Source organism: Balaenoptera ricei, chromosome 4 (assembly GCF_028023285.1).
Source record: "Balaenoptera ricei isolate mBalRic1 chromosome 4, mBalRic1.hap2, whole genome shotgun sequence".
Taxonomy (NCBI): domain Eukaryota; kingdom Metazoa; phylum Chordata; class Mammalia; order Artiodactyla; family Balaenopteridae; genus Balaenoptera; species Balaenoptera ricei.
This window is the reverse complement of record NC_082642.1, coordinates 129,461,884-129,482,060: the sequence shown is the minus strand read 5'-3', so window position 1 is coordinate 129,482,060 and position 20,177 is coordinate 129,461,884. Positions and strand designations below refer to the sequence as shown.

The 20,177-nt window shown below is 35.8% G+C and overlaps 1 protein-coding gene across 1 annotated transcript in view; it reads right to left on the bottom strand.

Annotated features, from left to right (window-relative positions):
- The window catches only part of ROBO1 (roundabout guidance receptor 1), a 382,889-nt gene that overhangs the window by 129,058 nt on the left and 233,654 nt on the right, over positions 1 to 20,177 (bottom strand). The window contains exon 3 of the mRNA XM_059921364.1: positions 6,272 to 6,429. Within this exon, the coding sequence (XP_059777347.1) occupies positions 6,272 to 6,429 (158 nt within the window). The remainder of the gene's footprint in view (positions 1 to 6,271; positions 6,430 to 20,177) is intronic.

The window sequence follows — 20,177 nt, the reverse complement described above, 5'->3', positions numbered from 1 at the left end:
AACCATTTCTAAAACTCAACACATTTGTTTGAAAAACTTCAGATTGAAAAAAATAGAGTGGTGTTTTTTCAGTTTGTTTTCATGATAGACTTAAGCACAAGAGCTGTAACATTCTAGAAGAGCTGTAACATAAATATTTATTGCATATTTACTATGTTCCATGTACTGAGGATTTACTATTATTCCTATGAATATTAATTTATCAATCCAAGTCAAAAGATTTAATTCCTAGTCATAAATCATCAGATCTCATATACAAATACATACAACTGTCATTTTGTTTTGTTAAAATAATGGCATCAATTTGCTATACCAATTTATCATATGTTGAAGTAAACCATATAGTTGATCTTGTCTCATTAGTACCACCTAGGTACTATTGGATACCTTAATACATTTAACTTATGAATACATTTGTTTTTATGCTTATAAATGAATTAAACGTTTTATTTAAATCTTCCATGAGAAATGGGCTATTTCCTTCTGTCTTTATGCCTGCAATTCCTGTAGCTACCACCAGGAGCATTTTCTTTTTGTAGAGAGCCAATACAAAAGATATGGGAAACTGATGCCTCAGACATTCTGCAATTGTGTGATCCTCCAAAACTAGCCTGATTTTTAACACACTTAACTTTTCACCAAGGTAACAATATTAAAACTACCCAGGTCTACAAATATAAAATTAATGGCAAATTTTTTAATAAGCTTAATACCTTTTCACAATGTTTTGACATTAGTAAATTTCTCTTCTCTCTTTACCAATGATGATTCACTCCATTCAAAAACCCAAAATCATGCTAAAATTTTTCTTGGGCTTTTTTGGGTCTAGTTGTCAGCTTTTATTCAACATAATTTTGTAATTGACAATCTTTATACATAATTCAGATCTTTTGTAATCTAGGAAATTATTTGCAATATGTACTTTCAACTGTATTTATCTTTTTCTTTAATTCAAGGGCAATTTTAGTTTTTTAACTGAACACAAATTTTTTTCTCAATATTTGGTATTAGTTGTTTTCTCCAACCGTAACATTCTCAGTTTTTCACTCATACAAAATAATCTTGACTTTAAGTACAATATTTCCAAAATGTAATGAAATAAACTCTATATATCATTTTTTATAAAGTACATCGAAATGTTATTCTACATCAAAAAGAAGTCTTTGGTCCTCTGATTCATCTCTATGAGAAAAATTCATTTATTAATAATAATGGTTATGACTAAGTCTCAGACATATGAAGTAAACCTATTTAATCCAGCCTGCCAGTTAAACTACTTCTATCTCTCACTCTAAATACAATCAGGTTTAGAAAAAAAAAAAGAACACTAGAGACAAACATCATCTAAGGCCTCCTTCAAATTATTCTAAGAAATACATGCCAAAAAAGTTCTAAAAGATTCTCCTCTCAGGTAGGAAAATAAGAAAATGCTTTTTATATTTTCCTGCTTTATAATCATCATAGATCTAAAATTTGGCTCAGAATACGGGTCAGTGTAAAAAGAAATGACTTAAGAACATCAAAAAAATACAGGTGCAGCTACAATTCAATTACATATTTTCCTTTTTTTGTAGGGTGTGGCTTTGTTCTCACAGCTGGGAGAGTTGTACTTTAAATTTTCAACAAAGAAAGCCACCACATTAAAGAACTCTAGAAATTCCTATAACCAAAACTGTAGCAATAACCATGCAATCTTCACTTGTCTTTCATAAAGATATTATGTGCTTTAATCTCTTGTTTTTCTGTACTCAACACATTTGGCAAAGTACTTTAACAATAGAAATGAAAACAATCATTCAAAAACAAAGCTCAGGAAAGAAGAATCACATAAAATATCTAATAACCAACATCTCTTAAGAATTTACTTTGAATTTTTGAAAAAAAATTAGAAATAACATCAGGCATTCTGTTTGAAGTTTTTGTTTTAATTACTCAATTTTAGTTTTGCCTAAAGGAAGAAATCCAACAAAAACAATTATGATCTAAATAAGAGCAGTAATTTTGTATCCAAACTGCTGATTTTTAATCTGTTCATTTCCCTGCATGTATAGATGTGTTTTACCTCCAGTGTTTTATCAGTTTAACAGTCATAATTTACACAAAACACACAGATGGTCTTAGAAACAGTAAAAGTTTCAGACGTAACAACTTCCTGGCATATGGAACACTATCGTGGATCATCATTTTGACAGCATTTAAATGATTTTAAAATTATTTATACATTAACATCTTGGCATCATTTCATAGTCATAGGTTATTGCAACTTTAAATTGTTTGATTCCTGAGAGCAGTTGGTTCTTATATTGATTATTAGCTACTAATGGGGTGGGGGGCATTGGTGCCCTCCCTGTATTTACAGCGTAACATCTTCTAGACAGCAAAATGTAAATGAAAATCCTCTAATAAATTAAGCACTTTGGCATAAACCATAACACTTCTTCTAATTCAGTATATGATATAACAGGAAGTTCCAAGAATTTTAAAAAAATCAAATTTACCATAGCAGTTTCAAACTATTAATATCACAAAAAATGCACACATGCACGTGCATACACACAAAACAAAATCTTTAAGATTAACTAAGACTTTTCAAAATGTGAGACCACAACACCTTTATCTTTTAACTGTTGTGTTAGATACAATATAGAAAGAATTGTCTATACAATTCTAACGTGTCTGATTTCAATCTTTCCAATTTCTCTTGTACCAGTTCAGTGAGTTTTAACCCGACTCACTGAAACTGCTCTTGTCAAGGTCATTAATGACTGACCAAGTTGTCAATTCCAATGGTCAATTCTCAATCCTTACATTACTTGATCTACTGTCTGCAACTGATTCAGTCACTGACACCTCCTTAAAGCACTATCTTCAGTTGGCTGCCCTTTGGGTTTTCCTCCTTTCTTTCTGACTGCTCCCTTTCAGTCTCCACTGCTCTTCTGCCTCTTTTCCCCCGAGAGCTAAAGACTGGATCTCTCTTCCTTTCTATGTATAATCACTCCCTTGGTGATTTCAGTCTCCTGTTTTTAAATGATATGTACATGCTGATGACTCCCATATTCATTAAGATAGGCTACATTAGTCTGTGCTACGAAATTCTCTATGACTTAATACAACAAAAATTTCTCATTCATTCTACATGTCCACCATGGGAAGACAGAGGTATGGGGTGGAAAGTTCTACTACACCTAACTCAGGGACCCAGGCTCTTGGGTGTCCTGGAACATGTGTCTTCCTTGGTTGCCACCTGGTAAAGAGAGAGAGCGCTGGAAGCTCACCCACTAGTATTCAACGTCTTTAATTTTCACTCATCGCTCATGAAGCTGAACCAGCGAAACTGGTCTGCCTCGTAGCAAGGAAGCTGGGAAGTGTTTCATCTGCCCAGAAGGAAGGGAGGAATGTATGGTAATGAGTACTTGTTATGTCTACCACAACTCAAATTCTTCTCCAGCCTCAACCTCAACTCTGAATTTCTGACTCATGTTTCCAACTGCCTATTTGACATTTATACTTGGATATCTAATAAGAATTTCAAAATTATGGTGTCTAAAACTGAGTTCCTGATACTTCCCATCCCAAATCTTCTCTTTCTACAATTAATGGCATCTCCGTCAATGGCATCTCGACCTTTTCAGTTGCTCAGACCAATGGATTAAGGTAATCCTTCTCTTTTTCTCACAAGCCACATCCAATCTGTTAGCAAATTCTGTCGGCAATTGCTTCACAGCAGATCCAGAATATAACCTCTCCTCTTCAAACTACCTCCTAAGAGCGTGGTCCAAACCCCCATTTCCCCTTTGCCTGGATTACTGCAAAAGCTCCCACTGTGCTCTCCACGTCGGCCGTTATCGCCCTTCACTGTGTACTGCAGAGAGTGGAGGATTCTGCTGAGAAAACTCTGATGCTTTACACCTTGCTTCGAGGAAAAGCCAAACTATTTACAATGTCTACTAGGTCCTAGACAGTCTGGCTACTTTTGGTTTTTTTTTAAAAATTTTTATTGGAGTACAGTTGATTGACAATGTTGTGTTAGTTTCTTCTGTACAGCACAGTGAATCAGTTATACATATACATATATCCACTCTTTTTTAGACTCTTTTCCCATGTAGGTCATTACAGAGTATTGAGTAGCGTTCCCTGTGCTATACAGTAGGTCCTTATGAGTTATCTATTTCCTATATAGTAGTATGTATATGTCAATCCCAATCTCCCAATTTCTCCCTCCCCACCTTTCCCCCCGGTAACCATAAGATGGTTTTCTACATCTGTGACTCTATTTCTGTTTTGTAAATAAGTTCACTTGTACCATTCTTTTAGATTCCACATATAAGCGGTATCATATGATATTTGTCCTTCTCTGTCTGACTCACTTCACTCATTATGACAGTCTCTAGGTCCATCCATGTTGCTCCAGATGGCATGATTTTGTTCTATCTCGTGGCTGAATACAGTCTGGCGAGTTGTCACCCCCGATGCTCTCTCCGACAAATCTCCCCTTGCTCTCTCTGCTCCATCCACGCTGACCATTCTGCCTGTTTTTTTTTGAACGTTAGAGGTACACCCTGCCTTAGGGTCTTTGAACTTACTATTTTGTTTGAACACTCTTTATCCAGATACCTATCTAGTTCCTTCCCTTAATTTTTTCACATCTTTATGTGGAGCATTTCTGGTCATTTCTATTTAAAATTGGAATTCTACCCCAATCTTAATTAATCTGTCTATCACTTCATTACTTTTTATAGGACTTATTATAGTCTAATATACTATATGTTATACTATCTATTTTGGTTTTATCTGTATAATTAACCACAGAATATAAACTCCAGAAGGGCATTCACTGATTTTTGTTTAATGCTGCATCCCCAATGCTGAGAATTTTATCATTAATTTGTATTAAACACAAATAGGTAATCGGGAAAGACATGAGGGAGGAGATGGATTATAATGGTTTCAATGAGTTTGAATTATTAGGGTAGGAAAATGTAAATTACAGATAATGGTCGTCAAATGACTTAAAGTAGTTTTTAAAGGGGAAAATATTATCTTAATTGTGCATAAGTCTAAAAGGAATCTGTTATCACTAACAGGAGAAGCATTTGGTCCTAGAATCTCTATTCCCCTGCTCCCTTGACTCTATTTCCCCGAGTCAATATTTCCAAATATAGTTCACTTTGCTATGTGGCTTGTCAGCATCTCCTAAAAGTACAGCGAGGTCCTTCTCACTCCAATTCCTAGAATTAAATAAATCATTTGACAGACTCATTCTAATTTGGATCAATGCAGGAAAAATGCTTGATTTTCTTTCAAGGTCTCTAAATCCCTGTCCACCACAACCTTCTCTCTTTTTTTTTTTTCTCACTATTTAATTTTCATGCTAATCTGCTAACTGGTTATCCAGAAACAGTGCAAGCATTTATTAGGATTAGGTGGTCTGTGTTATAACTTTGTTCTTCTACAACTTTAGCAGTGACCTTTGCCTTACACACACATTCTCCTGGGAAACATTAAATCTTGGCTCATAAATTCACAATAGATAGTACGTGCAGAACAAAGAAAACAGTAAAGGGGAAGGTTGTACAATCATAGAATCAGTGAGAGTTGGTTTACTTAGGTACTTTAGTTAACGCCTTACAAGATAGAAAAAGCAAAGAAGTCTCATAGAATCGCTGCTGTCAAGAAGAAAACGTATCATTACTTACTACAGACAGCATACTTCTCTAACTCACATCACAGCAGAAATTTGAAATCCAGTAATCTAGTCACACTATTTTATTCTGGAATGAGATCAATCCATCATTAACCATCATTCAGAATGAGATTTGATTTTTCAGAAATGATATCAAACTCTACAGAACAGAAAAGCAATTTAAAAAGGAGAAAGAGATAAAAATCCTGAAGGGATTTAAGAAGCCTTCTGGAAATATACTATATTTCTGAATTCTGTTTATAATTTTTTACTATACCATCTAGAAATGTGATATGCCCTGAGTGATGCAAATAATTATGTCATACACAAAAGTGTTAACTCTAAGACACTGACATAGAAATTAAAGTTTTCTTTTACTGAATAGCAAACTAAACAACATGCATCTTCCTCACTTGTTTTTATGTCAACACAGGGAGAACTGAAATATATTTATTTTAAAAGAAGAATTGAAAATGGGAGTTAACGCAATCCTGTATTTGAGAGCACCTACTTTTTTCTCTTTTTCTTTGGTGAAGATATACACAGTTGGATTTCTAAATGTCCCCCACCGCTGGCTTAAATACTCACAGTTATTCTTTCATCTTTATCATCCAGCGGAGAGCCATCTTTCCTCCACGAAATGGTGGGCTCCGGATGGCCTCGTGGAGGCTGGCATTCCATCACTGCAGGCTCTCCCACAGCCACCATGACATCAGAAGGGTTTTGTCTGAAGTCATCCCGTAGTACTGCAGGCACAAGATTAAATCATTACACTCAACGATGATATATACAGTCCTTATCTCTGAACTTCAGCGAAGGAGACATTTATTATAGTGAACGACTACTAACAGCTATCTCAGTACATCTTGGAAAATCTATATCTACTTACAGACATATGCAATTTAATAATGATATCTGGCCTTAAGCACACGACAGGGATAATTTGATATTCTTCACAGGCCAGTGGGCAAGTGTTTTTTGCTGCCTAGTGCCCTCACAGTTAGCATTTGGCTTATCTCTAACTTGCACTTCTTCTCTGTCTACTGCCTACAGTCTCTCATCCATGTGCTAATGAATATAACCAAACCCTCCTTTTACTTACATGACACGTTGGGATGATGCTTTCTGTTATTAAATGGATTACACATGCATACAAGCAAAAATATTAAAAGTAAAAATAAATGTACTTCCAAATTTGAGATATTTTAAAGATATTTCAAACTCGTGTATAACAGTATATAGTTACTATAATTTAAATATGTCCAAAACTTAAATATGTACAAAAACTTTAGACATACTTGCAAAGTGACTAAATTCAAAACACTGTCTGTTTTTCCATTATCACTGAGTGAAGGACAGTGTTAAAAGGCACCAGTAATGATGACAGCATTGCTACCAACCATGTTACTTTGTATGTTCTGTACTTTTTGGTTTTTGTGGATTTGGTGAGGAGTACACATTACTTCATTTAATTCTCAAACCTGCTCAGAATAAGAGATATTATTAACCCCACTTATATTATTAAATATATTTTTTTAGAGGAGGAAACAATTCATTACTATAATCCTAACTGGATACTAATATAATACTAACATACTGTGAACCAGTATTATTCACTTTGCAATTATTGGAATAAAATGTAGAAAATAAATCAAACATGTATTTCAAAAATAGTTAATACAGTATAATTGTCTTCAGCATTTTGTTAACACCAAGAAATCATGAATTATTTGGCATCAATTAGCCTTAAATCACAGCTCTGTTGTTTACGAGGCAGGTAATCTCGAACACATTGCTTAATACCTCTGTTTCCATATTTACAAAGCAGGCATGGAAATACACACTTCAATACAAGTCTAAAAATGTTAGTTACCTTTCTCCCACCCCATTTTCCCCCAGTGTGTAATAAAAGGTGAACAATTTTAGTAATCTAATTTGATACTTAATATGCTCATTGGTATGTTAAGTGCACAGATTCGAAGTGATAAATATTTATCTTTTAAAATCTATTGAATTGAATATTTGATACTACAATTTTGTACTGGAATGAATGTCTTTCCACTTCAATGGCATTTAAAAATACTGTCATGGATGAAGTACTACAATGAAAAAAACTTACAATTTCAAAAGTCACCCTTAAATTTTGGTTTCAAAACCCCAAATAAGCTTAGAGACTTACAAAATCCTATACTTTTCTCTTACAATTCTCCACTTTTCCTTCCTCTATGCCAGCTAAGTGTGTGCATACATCTGAGTAAGCCTTAATATCCACTCAACAAAACGATTTTTAAATCTACATATTACGACAACTTGGGCATAATATGACAATATTAACACTTGGAAAATACAGCTTCAAAGAGGAGACGTCTGTCCTCATTTTTGGAAAGAACAGTAAAAGGAAAAAGCAAAGGAAATATGATCATACCACACTGTTGTAAGTCTAACTTCATAGACACACTATTTACTAATAAAATACACAGACACAAAGATAAGCCTTGCTGAACTGAAAACTGCAGCTACTGTTAGCACATTATAAAAGAAGAGAGTACGAAGACTTCCACTATTTATGAACTTACACTACTATTAGGTATTAAGAATACACCACAAATAAAATGTAAGGTTTATAGAAAAAGCAAGTGAACTGACCTTAACAGATAGTATGTGCTTTTGCTAGATCACATTATTAATCTAAGATAACACCTCTGAAAATTGTTAACACCCTCGAAACATGCAGAAGTAAAATACTTTTCAAATAAAAATAAATAATTTGCACAACTGTTCTGCTTGGTGAGCTTAAAACCAACTTGGTAACACTATATCTTATTTACAAATTGAGATATCTCAAATAAACCAATGAATAATAAAATGTCTTTCAAAAATATCAAAGGTCTAAGTCAGATAAATCAAGGGTTTTTTTTTTCCATTTACTATGTTATTTGCGTTTTTACAGTATATAATGAAAAGCTAACAAAATGTAATCCATTAAAGATTGTTGCTTAGATAATGCTCATGTAATTATTTTTGCAGCTGTGAAACACAGAACTCTAGCATTGCTTATGGCGACAGGCAACCTTGCATAAAGTTATGAATTTAAGATCTTTTTCTCTCTTCTATAAAAGCAACTTTTTTTCTTACTTGCCTTGAACATTTCCTTTTGGGGAAAAAATAGCATGTGTCACATTATAAAATGATATGAACTTTTGGTTAAACTATCCAATTTTCTTAATTCTTGTGTGTATTTAAGAAATTAAAATAAAAATTGAATTCAAATGACTGGCAGCATCTTGCAGAAAAAATAATGGTATCCATAAATAATCTCAAACACAGATCCTTTAAAAAAAACCTCTCCTTTTCTTCTCTAACATCTCTACTAATCAAAGTGTATATTCTCAAATGTTTCTTGATTTGAATAGTATGAAATTCTAAAATATGGAACTAACTTTTGAAAAGATTTAATATTAATTTAATAACATATATAATGTATCCAAGTAGACACCACCTAGAAAGGTTGTTAAACCACAGTTCATCCTAATATCATATTTCTTCCATATTTATGTAATTGTTTTATGTTTACAGGTTAGTGCATGTAATCTGGCTCAACTGCTTTTCACTTTTTTTCATTCTGTTCAATTAGAAAAAAAACATAAGCTTCATTGAATCTGAGTCTCCTGGAAGTTTTTGGTCTAAAAAAAATAGCCAACTAAAGTTTATCCTTTAAAACAAAGCATATAATCATTTGTCTTTCTGAAAAACCATACATCAATTTTAATACACTTCTCAGAATAAGTAAACTTGCTTTCAGAAAAGGATTCTAAAATTCAGTGCTGACTTTGCAACCTATTTGGGTAATATTGAAAAGACAGGGGACAAAGTGAAAAAATACGTTAAACGGAAACTTTCAAATATTATGGAGATTTTAATATTTGTAACACACTCTTTAAAAGCATTGTGGGAAATTTTAGAACTGAATGAGACATAAAATTATAGAAAGGGCAGGAGTCTTTGACAACATCTAATCCATCCCACAAATAGAGGCAACTGAGTCCCAGCTTTGTCACTAGCCTGTGTTATTTGTCAGGAAGAGACCAGAAGAAAACATCAGTATCCTGATTTCCAAGGCAGTGCTCTTTTCAAAATTTTTTACCATGTCACCATTTTACTGTAAAATGCAATTTTCCTAATCTTTTGTATTTCCAACAAATCCACTCCCTTCCTGCAGAAGGTTTGACTTACCAGTGATTGTACATCAATGCACTGCAGTCTCATGACTGCCCCATTTTGGTGAGGCTCAAATGCTCCTAAAATTAATTTTGTTCCCTAATCATGTGGTGAACATATGTGAACTATAATACTCTGGCTTCATGAATCACAGAATCTTGGTGTAGTCAGGGGCCTAGGAGATGTGTGACCCAAACTTTTTCTTCTAGAAATTAATAATCTAAGGCTCCTCAGGAGGAGAGGAACTCATCACATAAATAAGAATAATGATACTGTTAGCAATATAATAATAATGTTAGCAATGGCTGACGTTTATTGAACATATACTATGTAAGGAACCATGCCAAGTATCCACTCATTTAATCCTCATAACAAGGCTATGAAAAAGTGACTTTATTAGTTTCATTTTACGAATGCGGAATTTGTAAAGACGGGCAGAGTCCACCAAGGACACTTTTCGATCAACTTGCCCACCCATCTGATCTTAACACTGTATGCACAATTCCAAATATATAGCTATTATGGTATAATTAATACTTCAGCCTCTTTCCAGTAGAACTGAAGTTGAGTGAGAAACTTCCCTCGACACTCAAATGGCTACCTTTGAATATATCGTGTATTCTTGTATCTTCTCAGATTTTTCCACGTTCGGAAGAGGCCACTACAGATTTTCACTGGCATACTGAGAATTAGAAATCATCATTCAGATTACATATGTCGTCCTTTTATAATGATTCTTCTATTTCAACAACAAAATGACTGAAAAAGCTGCACAATAATAAGCATCTTAATTAAATACGGGCATTTTAATTAGAATTTTAATGGGTATCTTGGGAAAAACAGAGGAAGAGAATATGCAGTCCTGGGAATTTATTTTTCTACTTAAAAAGACTACTTTATCAATGAAACCTCGCAGCAAATAGTAGCAAGCAGTTGACAGGGGAAGGGAAAAAAATGAATGAAACCCTTAAAAATGGGGCATATTTGAGGAGAAAATAAATGAGGAAGCGTATTCCCAAAAACAACAACTTTAAGGGTGCTCAGAGACAGCCTGCCTCGGTAACAATGTACCACTTCAATTGCTTTCAAAATCACTAACCATTTCTATTGTCTTTAACTAGCAGAGACTGTATTACTCACTTCTTTGATACTTTTAGTTCTTTATCTAAATGTCTACTTAACATAAGTAAATTGTATTTCATTTTAAAATAACTATTATTCTTTCATTTAACACATCTGTACTGAGCACATACTTGGGTGCTTGGCACCCGTGCTATAACATTTGTATTTCTCTTGCAGCACAGTTTACATCAGTGGTGAGGTAGGTCAAGAAACAACATTAATCTTCACCTTGTCAGGAAATGGTAATACAATAGGGTTTATTGCAGGTTATTTTGTATTAAGATATATGCTTTAGGAGCCAGGTAAGGAAGCATATCATAAAGGCGTAACTATTTGCATTCTTACTTTTTAAGGTCACAGCATTACCCAGAAGAACAAAGTGTTATCTGGGGTACAAATGTTTTTCAAAACTCCTTAACATTTCTTAAAATAAAATCATAATTCCAAACTTTTAAAAGCATTCCAACAAAAGGGTTGAATGTCCAGAAAGATATTTTAAACAATTAAAAAAAAAAAACTAAAACGATAACGTATAAAATAATCTTTCATGAAGTATTATCTATTTTATAGCATCATATTCTAAAGCTAAGGCATTTGATATTTTAAATGATGCATGCACACATCAATTCTGTATAAAGTTATGATTTAGTCATGATCATTTCCTAAAGGGTACATATTTACTTTTTAAAATTTGACACTGAAAATATCTATGAATGCTCTTCAATAATTATGTCATCTTCCACTTGTGTTTTTTGTAGCATGCAACTTTATTTTGAAACCTTAAATTATACTTTGGTTAAGATCCTGGAAGAAAATATGCCAGTAAAAGCACTTATTTTCTCAACTACTGCAGCTTTTGAAGATTCACAAACCTTCTATGCTCTACCCTAGGAAAGCAGTACTTTAAAAAAAAAAAAATTATACATTCTGAAAAAGTGATATAGTATGGATGGATGCCAAACATCACTCAATCTTAACTAGCACTGAATACAAAGCCCTGCAAATAGAAAGGTAAATTACCAAAATGAAAGTAATTAATAGCTGTTTATTGGGTTTTGTTTTAAACAACATATGATAGAGGAACAGGCTTAAACACAGTTGCATGCTTCTGTGTTCTACTGGGCGGCAGCAATGGGGACAAGCTATCCTTGCTCTTTTAGTGATTAGAATTATTTCCAGGTTGGGTCCAAGCTTGAACCACATTCCCATTCTGCAGAAACATGGACAGCATAGTGACACTTCCTAGGAAAAGCCCTCACAGATCTCTGCAGTCAATGTTTCCTGGTTTCATTATTTCACTTCAGGAATCATGTGTGCTACAAGATGTACCCTAGAGTGTATTACACCAGCACCAAGTCATCAAGACAAACAGGTGAAGTTTGGCATGCTAGATTTACATTAAAACCTATGATGCATTCCAGAGAAAGGCGTACCTCAATAAGGATCAACATTTAAATAGTTAATATTCAGCAGACTTGCAATCTGGTAGATCATAAAAAATGAACTCCCAAAGTTAGTCAGGTTGCTAAAATCATATGTTCTCACTTAAAGATGTCAGTAGCTTACTAGATGTTTGATTTTTATACACTTTCAACTATAAATTAAATGGATTTCTTAATGAAAAATGCAGCTTATGGAAAACACCATTTGATAGAGCATTATTTGTAGATAATGTTTATTTAGGAGTCAAAAAACAGAAGTCAGGGATTTTAGAATCACCCCATGTATCCCACCACTACACTGTGATTTTAATAGGTATATTCACAATGGCTCAGTTATTTCCATACAGAACAGAAAATTTTACACTCTATCTTGCTAGGGTTATTACGAAGACTAATTATTTAGTGTTTGTACAGGACTTGCCATTTATATGTGCATTACATCTGCAAAGAAGTATTACTATTAGTCACTATGTGAGGAATTGCCAAATTTCTCAGCTGCCAGTACAAATGGAAAGGAGGACAAAGAATGCCATTGATGAGGGTTTCTAAGTGCCAGAGCAAAAGTCACATTCAGGAGTAGCCTGGCAGGGTTAAAAAAACACAGATAGAATGAGACTATCTGAGGTATGGGACCCTGATTAGGGCAAGAGAGACGTGTTCTTTCTTTTCTAAAATCCAACTTTCTATTTAGCGCCCTGCTAAATAGAAATATATATATATATATGTTCCTTGATCAAAGGAATATACTTATCTATTTGTTGTCTGGCTTTTTGTATTCAAATGTCAGCTCCATGAGAACAAGAAGTTTGTTTTTGTCACTCTATGTATTCAGTGCCTAGAATAATGCCCAAGACATAATAGGCATTCAGAACATAAATATTTACAATACACCTTCTGAATGCTGGGTATTATATCTGAAATAGCGCTAACATCAGCACGAGTCCTACGTTCATGGTGTGCAAGGTATGGAAAGGAGACAGACAATAGTCAAATAAACACATGCATAGATACATAGCTACAATCGTGATACACGGCATGAAGGAAAGGATAGGATTGCTGTGTGAGAAACTAATGAAGGACATAATTTAAATAACAGTTCAACTAAATCCTGAAAAATGAATAGAACTTATCCTATGGAAGTGCACTGCAGGCATAGGAAATAATCCAGGTTGAAGAAAAAAACTTTAAGAGACTCAGACTCTGGTTAGTGGGACAGATTGACACTGGTGCACCATGAGATTGGCAGGGGAAGGAGGGGCCAGATCTCCTGCGCACAGCAGTCATGATAAAGGGTCAGCTTTTATTTTAATTCCCATGAGAAGCCACTTCTGCGGTTTGTAAGCAGAGCTGGAATTATCCTATTTAAATATTCATTTTAGTGGCTCTGTGAATGAAACGAAGAGGGAAATAAGAACCGAAGTGGAGAGACCAATTAGAAAGCTATCGTAGTAATTAAGGGGAAAAATGATGATTATTTTTATACTATTATGATGACACTGGATTTGGTACAAAGGGGAAAGGAGAGGTATACACTGGAGGTAAAAATCAAAACAATTTCTTGAGGGGTTGAAGCTGAAAGAGAGAAAGATGTCAACAGTGATACCCCAGGTTTCTGATTTGAAGAACTGAACGTGCCATTTTTAAGGGATAAGAGGACAGAGAGATAATATACAGACAAATCCTCCCATGAGGAGAATAGAAAAATAAGAAACCCATATTATCAAATTATGTGTACATATGTAAAATTTGATAATTTGGGAGGAGAAGAATAATATGAAAATTGTTTTATTGATTAAAAATACTATGGTTTCAAATTCTTCCCCCTTAGTATTTAACACAGGACTCATATTTACCTGTTTAGACCTTTATGATACTATACTCCAAATCTCAATTGCTAACTCATATCTCTTGATTAATTATATTATAATTATTAGGATGACAAAGTTTAATTTAGTTTGATGCATATCATTTTTAACTGACTGAAAATCTGACACAAAACTAACCGATTTTGATTATATAGGTATATATACAAATATGTGATTATATATGTCTGTATATGTGTGATGTATATGATATACATATGATTACTAATAACTGAAATATTGTTTTGCTATCCATACTTTGCAGCAAATTAATAAAAGCTCACTTAGTCATTTTGTTCAGAGAATAAGACAACTCAAGACATTAGGGCATTTTTCCGGACTGCCATCAATTAAGCTTAATTTACTATTTATGCATAAGAGAATCAATAGCATAATAAATGTTATTCCATAATTAGAATAGTCAGAAAATTCACATTTGTCAAAAGTTTCCAAAATCTCTAAAGCACAGTAAAATTCCCTGGGAAAATGCTGCATTATGAAACTATTGAGGATTTATTTGTGATTCACTCATTCGTTCATTCATTCAATAAAATTACTATTGTACTGGGAGGTGGTGGCTAATAAGATAAACAAGATATAGTTGATCTATGCTTTCAAGGCACTTATTTGGGTTTTTTCTTTCTTTCTTTCTTTCTTTTCTCTTTTGTCACAGAATGCCTCGTTCAACTGAAATTTTAGACAAAGGTTTAACATGCAAAATAGATCAAGGGGATAATGTTGACTGCTCCAACTGGGGCTGCCCTGAAGGGGAATTCAGGTCTAGCAGTAAACTGACATATGGGAGGGTACATAAATTTCCCCAGCTCCTATAGCTATACTGTATGTAGCTAGTTAAGTGATAACCCTGGATTCAAATTTGGACCTGGATTCAGTGGGATACCAGAGCCTACATTTTTAGCACTAAACTTTATAGGCTTTTTAGGAGATAGATACTCAGACCTGAGTCTGTCTCCTTGGCAGTTTATAAGAGAACTCCACTTCTGTGCCATTTCGAAATGCATCCAGCTTTCACTGTCATTTCGAACTGAAATGTGGAGTCGTCATTCCTTGCCTTTAAAATAATGCGTAAAATAGGCCTGTATTACTACAGCTTCTAAAACCATAAACTTATACAATCTAAGTGCAACCTCCCCCACTTCCACTGCCACCCCCAACTGCAAGTGAGGACCTGAAGTCAGGTGCTAAAAGGATTCAAGGTTGTACAAATGAGGACCTGAAGTCAGGCACTAAAAGGATTCAAGGTTGTACAAATTAGGACCTGAAGTCAGGCACTAAATAAAAGGATTCAAAGTTGTACAGATGAGGACCTGAAGTCAGGCGCTAAAAGGATTCAAGGTTGTACAGATGAGGATCTGAAGTCAGGAGCTAAAAGGATTCAAGGTTGTACAGATGAGCACCTGAAGTCAGGCACTAAATAAAAGGATTCAAGGTTGTACAGATGAGGAACTGAAGTCAGGTGCTAAAAGGATTCAGGGTTGTACAGATGAGGACCTGAAGTCAGGCGCTAAAAGGATTCAGGGTTGTACAGATGAGGATCTGAAGTCAGGCGCTGAAAGGATTCAGGGTTGTACAGATGAGGACCTGAAGTCAGGCGCTAAAAGGATTCAGGGTTGTACAGATGAGGACCTGAAGTCAGGCGCTAAAAGGATTCAAGGTTGTACAAATGAGGACCTGAAGTCAGGTACTAAATAAAAGGATTCAAGGTTGTACAGATGAGGACCTGAAGTCAGGAGCTAAAAGGATTCAAGGTTGTACAGATGAGGACCTGAAGTCAGGTGCTAAATAAAAGGATTCAAGGTTGTACAGATGAGGACCTGAAGTCAGGCGCTAAAAGGATTCAGGGTTGTACAGATGAGGACCTGAAGTCAGGCACTAAAAGGATTCAGGGTTGTACAGATGAGGACCTGAAGTCAGGCGCTAAAAGGATTCAGGGTTGTACAGATGAGGACCTGAAGTCAGGCGCTAAAAGGATTCAAGGTTGTACAGATGAAGACTTAAAGTCCGGCGCTAAAGGGATTCAAGGTTGTACAGATGAGGATCTGAAGTCAGGCGCTAAAAGGATTCAAGGTTGTACAGATGAGGACCTGAAGTCAGGCGCTAAATAAAAGGATTCAAGGTTGTACAGATGAGGAACTGAAGTCAGGTGCTAAAAGGATTCAGGGTTGTACAGATGAGGACCTGAAGTCAGGCGCTAAAAGGATTCAAGGTTGTACCGATGAGGATCTGAAGTCAGGCGCTGAAAGGATGCAGGGTTGTACAGATGAGGACCTGAAGTCAGGCGCTAAAAGGATTCAGGGTTGTACAGATGAGGACCTGAAGTCAGGTGCTAAAAGGATTCAAGGTTGTACAGATGAGGATCTGAAGTCAGGCGCTAAAAGGATTCAAGGTTGTACAGATGAGGACCTGAAGTCAGGTGCTAAATAAAAGGATTCAAAGTTGTACAGATGAGCACCTGAAGTCAGGCACTAAATAAAAGGATTCAAGGTTGTACAGATGAGGACCTGAAGTCAGGTGCTAAATAAAAGGATTCAAGGTTGTACAGATGAGGACCTGAAGTCAGGCGCTAAAAGGATTCAAGGTTGTACAGATGAGGACCTGAAGTCAGGCGCTAAAAGGATTCAAGGTTGTACAGATGAGGACCTGAAGTCAGGCGCTAAATAAAAGGATTCAAAGTTGTACAGATGAGGACCTGAAGTCAGGCGCTAAAAGGATTCAGGGTTGTACAGATGAGGACCTGAAGTCAGGCGCTAAAAGGATTCAAGGTTGTACAGATGAGGACCTGAAGTCAGGCGCTAAAAGGATTCAAGGTTTACAGATTAGGACCTGAAGTCAGGCGCTAAAAGGATTCAAGGTTGTACCGATGAGGATCTGAAGTCAGGCGCTGAAAGGATTCAGGGTTGTACAGATGAGGACCTGAAGTCAGGCGTTAAAAGGATTCAGGGTTGTACAGATGAGGACCTGAAGTCAGGTGCTAAAAGGATTCAAGGTTGTACAGATGAGGATCTGAAGTCAGGCGCTAAAAGGATTCAAGGTTGTACAGATTAGGACCTGAAGTCAGGCGCTAAAAGGATTCAAGGTTGTACCGATGAGGATCTGAAGTCAGGCGCTGAAAGGATTCAGGGTTGTACAGATGAGGACCTGAAGTCAGGCGTTAAAAGGATTCAGGGTTGTACAGATGAGGACCTGAAGTCAGGTGCTAAATAAAAGGATTCAAAGTTGTACAGATGAGCACCTGAAGTCAGGCACTAAATAAAAGGATTCAAGGTTGTACAGATGAGGACCTGAAGTCAGGTGCTAAATAAAAGGATTCAAGGTTGTACAGATGAGGACCTGAAGTCAGGCGCTAAAAGGATTCAAGGTTGTACAGATGAGGACCTGAAGTCAGGCGCTAAAAGGATTCAAGGTTGTACAGATGAGGACCTGAAGTCAGGCGCTAAATAAAAGGATTCAAAGTTGTACAGATGAGGACCTGAAGTCAGGCGCTAAAAGGATTCAGCGTTGTACAGATGAGGACCTGAAGTCAGGCGCTAAAAGGATTCAAGGTTGTACAGATGAGGACCTGAAGTCAGGCGCTAAAAGGATTCAAGGTTGTACAGATGAGGACCTGAAGTCCGGCGCTAAAAGGATTCAAGGTTGTACAGATGAGGACCTGAAGTCAGGTGCTAAATAAAAGGATTCAAGGTTGTACAGATGAGGACCTGAAGTCAGGTGCTAAATAAAAGGATTCAAGGTTGTACAGATGAGGACCTGAAGTCAGGCGCTAAAAGGATTCAAGGTTGTACAGATTAGGACCTGAAGTCAGGCGCTAAAAGGATTCAAGGTTGTACCGATGAGGATCTGAAGTCAGGCGCTGAAAGGATTCAGGGTTGTACAGATGAGGACCTGAAGTCAGGCGTTAAAAGGATTCAGGGTTGTACAGATGAGGACCTGAAGTCAGGTGCTAAAAGGATTCAAGGTTGTACAGATGAGGATCTGAAGTCAGGCGCTAAAAGGATTCAAGGTTGTACAGATGAGGACGTGAAGTCAGGCGCTAAAAGGATTCAAGGTTGTACAGATGAGGACGTGAAGTCAGGCGCTAAAAGGATTCAGGGTTGTACAGATGAGGACCTGAAGTCAGGCGCTAAAAGGATTCAGGGTTGTACAAATGAGGACCTGAAGTCAGGCGCTAAAAGGATTCAGGGTTGTACAAATGAGTGACTGGACACAGTAGGACTGATTTGAAACAACTGTTTTTCATACTTTGTTTTCATAGGCATTTTCTGAAGTGCCTGAGAAAGACTAGAAAGTTTTCTAATTAAAATATTTACTGGGAAACAAAGGTAGTTGTTAAAAAACAAAAACAGAGCTCCAGGTGTTTCTTTACATTCTCAAGCTCCATGCCAGCAGCTAAACAGGAGAAGGGCTAAAAGCAGTTTTCAGATATTATGGGGAGTCTAATGGCAACAGTCTCAAGGGAGAAAAATCCTCACAGTTTAAAATGATCTCGTTAAAACCTCTCCAGTAATCGGGAAGAGCCCGAGAAAATAGCTATTGGATTTAAAAACAAAAACAAAACCGAAAAAAACCCCAACCAAACTATTCTCCCTAATGTATCTTAGTGCAGCATAATTAATATTGCCCATTATAAACATCTCCCCCTAACCCCAAATGAAAGGAATATTTAAGTGACAGGAAAAAACGAAGTCTAAATAGCACACACACACAGACATATCAACTAAACAAAGGAGTCTTTAATTGACGACAATCTGCCCTAAATCACTGTTACTATTACCCAACATAATAAATTTCAGATCTGTTAATTCCTCGTATCTTCCCCTATCATCACAGGGCTGTCCCGGGCTTCAGAATAATAATGCCAAGTACCTAACAGAGCTTTCAATCTCCAAGGAATATAACAAACATGCAATTGTGTAGCTGTGTGAGCTGCCTTTTCCTAACAAACTACACAGCCCTTGTGAGAGTTCACTCAGCCCTCAGCTCTTTGGCAGACAAAGTTTAAGACCTCTTTTTGCTGATAGCTGGAGTCATGCTAACAAGCCTTGCCTTAAGGTACTAGGGATTAAATTGGTAGAAAAGCAAATCATTTTATAATTCTTATTAACCGTTGCTATCTTTACCAATAACCCTCAGCGTTTTACATAATATAAAATGTGTGCCTCCTAAGGAAGTATCAGATGCAAAAGAAACAAATATTGAACGTGATAAAACAATGCAATAAAAATAATTATTGCTCTATAAAAATAAAAACCTAAGGGGAATCCACAAGTAAGGACATTTTCAGGTACCTCAGTTTTAGAAATGATATATATAGGGAGAGTGAGAATCTGGAAAATGTAAAACAACCATACCCCATAACACCTTTGAAATGTACAGGTATTTTGGTTTGAAGACCACTTGCTCTAAAATGGCTAAGCCCTCACACCCACTAATCTAGTCACCAGCATTAAAGAAGTTAGCAACTCACCTCTATTACAATGGGAGCCACCACCTAAAGCATGTACAGAACCTCATGAATACACAGGAATTATCTTCCTCGAACAAAATTTGGTTAAATTTCATAAACTTAAGCTGATGCTAACGTGGTTTATATGCTTAATTGTAGAATATGAAGTAAAACAATTCAAACCAAATGTAATTATTATGTTCACTGGGTTGAGTAAATTATCTATGACCCAATAGATCAAAGTACAATTTTAAATGATCAGTAGTCAAAATGGGAATCAAATAAGCAAAAACCTAGTCTCATGGGTGAAGAGGGCCAAATGCTTCTCTGGAGATTTTAAGACCTCTGCTTATAATGAGGAACAAATGGTTCTTGGGACCAGGTTA